At 52.3% G+C, this 4,196-nt stretch overlaps 1 protein-coding gene across 1 annotated transcript; it reads right to left on the bottom strand.

Moving 5' to 3' along the window:
* Positions 1-783: 783 nt before the first annotated feature.
* Positions 784-2,482, bottom strand: LOC123164489 (cytochrome P450 89A9-like). The gene is made up of 2 exons (XM_044581998.1): positions 1,468-2,482; positions 784-1,356 (listed from the first exon to the last, which is right to left on the bottom strand). The coding sequence occupies exons 1-2, from the start codon at positions 2,410-2,412 to the stop codon at positions 784-786; spliced, it is 1,518 nt and encodes a 505-aa protein (XP_044437933.1). The 5' UTR covers positions 2,413-2,482.
* Between the last annotated feature and the right edge of the window lie 1,714 nt (positions 2,483-4,196).

Below are 4,196 nucleotides of genomic sequence, written 5' to 3'. Positions count from 1 at the left end.
CTTTGTACTCCATACATACGTGCGCTATGCACCGATCAATACATCGTGAAGCATTGTCAAAACTCTCGTTTCCAACATTTACCACCCAGTCATGTTTCGTATACAACATTAAAATTGTTACTATTGCTCCACTTATTGTTAGAATGAATCTGAAAATACTCGCATAAGAAAATTAGGGGTCCATTAGATTTTTTGGTTTTCCCTAGAAACTTTTTGGTCTACTGGCTTCATGTAAAACCCATGGTTTTAAAATAGTGCATTGTAGCTCCGCTATAGCGTTTAAAGAGGCCCTGCGCTAAGCGACTTTGATTCAAACACATGAACAAACATTTTACGCTATAATATGGATATAGCATTGTTGTATATAGCGTTTAGAAGGGGTCTGCCACTAAGCGACATAGTCCGCTATTTAAAACTATGTTAAAAACCCACGGCCATGGACTGAGATTTAAATTGTTCTTAGGCTGAGAATTAACAAATCATTTCATAAAATCGTGTTTTTCTAACATGTCATGTGCTTTTTTAGCAATCACACCAATCAATTTTACAAAAACTTTACATACTACTGTAGTTACAATCCAAATAAACTACTCCCTCCGTTCGGAATTACATGTCTTGAAAATGGATGTATCTAGAACTAAAATATGTCTAGATACATCCATTTCTGCGACAAGTAATTCCGAACGGAGGGAGTACCACCTAGAGGTTTTATAGAACTTTCATGTAGAAAATAGATTTGCATTATTTAGCAAGCTGTTGATCGACGCCCTACTACGCTATCAGTTACATATTCAGCTGTACATGCGGTCTCACGACCAAACAAGTACGTAACGGCGTCCTCATCTCGGTTACAAGCCCGGGTTTCTCTTCCATGTCCACTGCTCCAACCGGTGTCCACTCGAACCTCGTGACCAGATTCTCGACGAAGGATTTGAGCACCGTCAGAGCGATAGCGGCGCCAGGGCACGCCCTCCGCCCGCTGCCGAAAGGCATCATCTTCATCGACACCTCGCCGCTCCCGCTGCCGGCGGTAACAGAAACGCCGTACCCTTCTCCGCCCTCCAAGAACCGTTCAGGCAGGAACTCGTCGGGGTTCGTCCACGACGTCGCGTCGCGCCCGATATCAGCCACGCCGTAGTTGACGACGGAGCCCTTGGGTATCAAGTAGCCGTCGAGGTGGGCGTCCTTGTCCGTCGTGTGCGCCAGCAGGTAGTGCGCCGGGGGGTGGCGACGCAGCGCTTCGAGCACCACGGCCTCCAGGAACGGGCTCCGTCGCTCGCCATTTGCCGTACAGTTTCCATTTTCATCGCCTTCCCCTCTCCTAGCGATGTCTTCCCGTAACTTCCGTTGTACCTCCTGGGAAAAGTCGCATGTCGTATCAACTTTATGAGTATGACAGTGAAATTCCCAGTACGTAGTACTGCTCACGAGCTGACACCACGTTTTTGTTATTGCTACGTACTATACCTGGTGGAGCACAAGACGTGCCATGATCCACTCGAGCGCCGTGGAAGTGGTCTTGGACGCAGCGTTCATGAACTCCCAGCACAGGCTCACCATCTCCTCGTCTCGGAGCCTTAGCTCCATGAGCGTGTCGACGTAGCACCGGCGCCGCCCTGCGCCGACCCCATCTCTGTTCCGCTGTCGGCGAGCACTGATGAGAGCCATGACAGTGGCATGGTGCCTCTTCTGGGCGTTCGATAGCTTCCGGCACTTAGGGAAGTAGCACGCGACCTCCAGGAGCGCGGGCATGAGGTGGAACGCCCCGAGCTCAATGACGAGGGACAGGATCTCGGCGTGGACTCCTCGTAGCTGCCTGAGCACGTCCTCCGCCGCCCCTTCGCCGAAGCAAAGCGAGGCGAAGAAGGAGAACACGGCGTGTCGGAGCATTTCTGATGGCACCACGACGTGGTTCTCCGCCGCCGCAGCCGCACGCTCGAGGCTCGAGACAAGCCTGCTGAGGGAAGATTGTAGCGCACCAGCGAGAGGCGCCCCAGCAAGGTGCGAGCTGAGGTTGCGCCGGAGGAGGCTCCAGCGGCCGCCGTACTGGGCGCTGTTGACGCCGTGGCCGTTAAGCCCGAAGGACCACGACGGCGGGCGGTGCGCGAAGGTGGCCCCTGCGCGGGCGAGGGTGCGGTGCGCGGCGTCACGGCCGGCGATGAAGATGGCCGGCTTACTGCCCGCCCAGAGGGTGACGACGGGGCCGTAGTCCGCGTGGAGGCGCCGAAGCGCATCCACGAGGGAGGCGATTGTGGGGCAGCGGTACAGGAGGTTCCCGAGAAGTGGGAGCCGTGGCCATGGTGGCCCGGGAGGGAGCGGACTGCCACCGATGTAGCATTTCCCGTGCTGCCTGGAGGATGTTACGAGGAGGAGCACGACCGGAAGGACCACGATGCACAGGAGTATGATCATTGCATCGGCAAATGGTCGATGATTATATCGGTATGGTAGCGGTATTGGACTGGATTTTATAGTGATGCAGCGGGGAGGCGGATTTGTGGTCTATGGAACATCTACATCCTATATGAAAAAAGAAAGTAATTCAACAAAAACTCAAAAATTTCTGAAAATATTTTTGAAATAAACTTGACCTTTTATTGTACCCGTGAGAAAAAAATCCACAAAATAAATCTTTCTTTAACTTCTTTTCAAAAAAGATCTTTTTTTGGTAAAATAGTGTGAATAGTGACCTATAATAACAAATAAATTTCGGTTTGGCTAGAACTCAGCTAGCTGAGTTTTTAGTTTGGCATCATTCACCATGTCAGCCGCTGGATGTACCAGGCAGCCATTCGCTCTTTCCTAGTTGTCCAGCGTCGTGAGAGTGAATTGCAAAAAACATCGACACTTCAGGCTAGGGTTGCAGAAACCACACATTTACGAAATTATGTCAAAAACCACTAATTTTTTGTTTAATTTTTTGCAAAAAACACTAGTTGACTGCTTTAACCCATTTAATGATGATTATGACAGGTGGAGCACAATTTTGTTGACGTGGCGTAACGGTTCGAGATGAACGTCGTTAGATGCTTTTTTTTTTTTTGCCAAAACCCCCCAAACTCTGCTCGCTGCTCAGCCGATGTATGAACTCCCCCCGCCGCCGGCGGCATGCCCTGCTAACGCCGCCGCCCCTCCCTCCCCGGCCTGCCACCGTCTTCAAGCTAGATCCGCCGCCGTCGCCAAGCATATCAGGCGAGGGAGGCCGTCGCGAAGAGGGAGGCCAGCGTCGCCCCATGCCCGTCCCTCTCCGACGCCGCTCCACGCCGGTCCCTCTCAGGCGCCACCCCATGCTTGTCCCTCTCCGACGCCGCCCCACGCCCGTCCCTCTCCGGCGTCGCCCCATGCCCATCCCTCTCCGGCGCCGCCCGACCTGCATCACGGGAGATGGGCCGCCCCTGTCTGCCGGCGCACGACCCCGGGGCCGCCCCTGTCCGCCGGCGCACCACCTGGCGACGTCCATGTCCGCCTGCGGACGACCCTGGGGCCACCCCTGTCTGCCGGCGCACGACCCTCGAGCACGCCCCGCCGCACGACCCAGACGAGGTCATCAACCCCCTGTTGTTGTGGCTCATCTGCGGTGGCGACCCAGGCGGGAGCTTGCGGCGGCTTCGGCCATGGAGGCAAGCGGCGCCGCGCGCCCCCTCGCCGGCGACAAGAACCATGGCCGGCCGGGGTAATGCTGCTCTGCTCGCCTGCTCGGGGTAGAGGAATCAAGGAGCTGATTGCTTTTTTTGATTTTTGACTAAGGGGATCTTTGTAAAATTATAGTGTCTGTTTTGTAAGTCTAGAAAACTCCTTATCTAACGGCGTCTAACTTAACCGTTACGCCACGTCATCATTTACATGACCCACCTGTCATAATCATGCTTAAAACGATCTAAGCCGTCAACTAGTGTATTTTCCAAAAAATTAGACAAAAAATTAGTGGTTTTTGGCACAATTCTGTAGATGTGTGGTTTCTGCAACTCTAGCCTGAAGTGTCGATATTTTTTGCAATTCACTCAGCGTTGTGACAGCTCGGTTTCGTTTTTCTTTTCATGTTGGTTTTTTTTGATGGATTTTTTTCCATGGTGGCATGTCACGGCCCGTCAACTGTGTTGAGCTACTTGTGTGTATCAAGCCACGTAGACATTTTTGTGCTTTGTTGTGTTATTTTAGTGTTTGTTGGTCTTCACTCTTTAGCATTTATTTATTTT

Source organism: Triticum aestivum, chromosome 7D, assembly GCF_018294505.1.
Source record: "Triticum aestivum cultivar Chinese Spring chromosome 7D, IWGSC CS RefSeq v2.1, whole genome shotgun sequence".
NCBI classification, from domain to species: Eukaryota; Viridiplantae; Streptophyta; class Magnoliopsida; order Poales; family Poaceae; genus Triticum; species Triticum aestivum.
This window is presented reverse-complemented; position numbering and strand designations above follow the sequence as displayed.

Excerpts from the sequence above, each read along its gene's own strand:
- LOC123164489 (XM_044581998.1), bottom strand. The coding sequence starts at position 2,412 with ATGATCATACTCCTGTGCATCGTGGTCCTTCCGGTCGTGCTCCTCCTC. Across the intron at positions 1,357-1,467 it reads CACGTCTTGTGCTCCACCAG|GAGGTACAACGGAAGTTACG; the intron begins GTATAGTACGTA and ends GACTTTTCCCAG.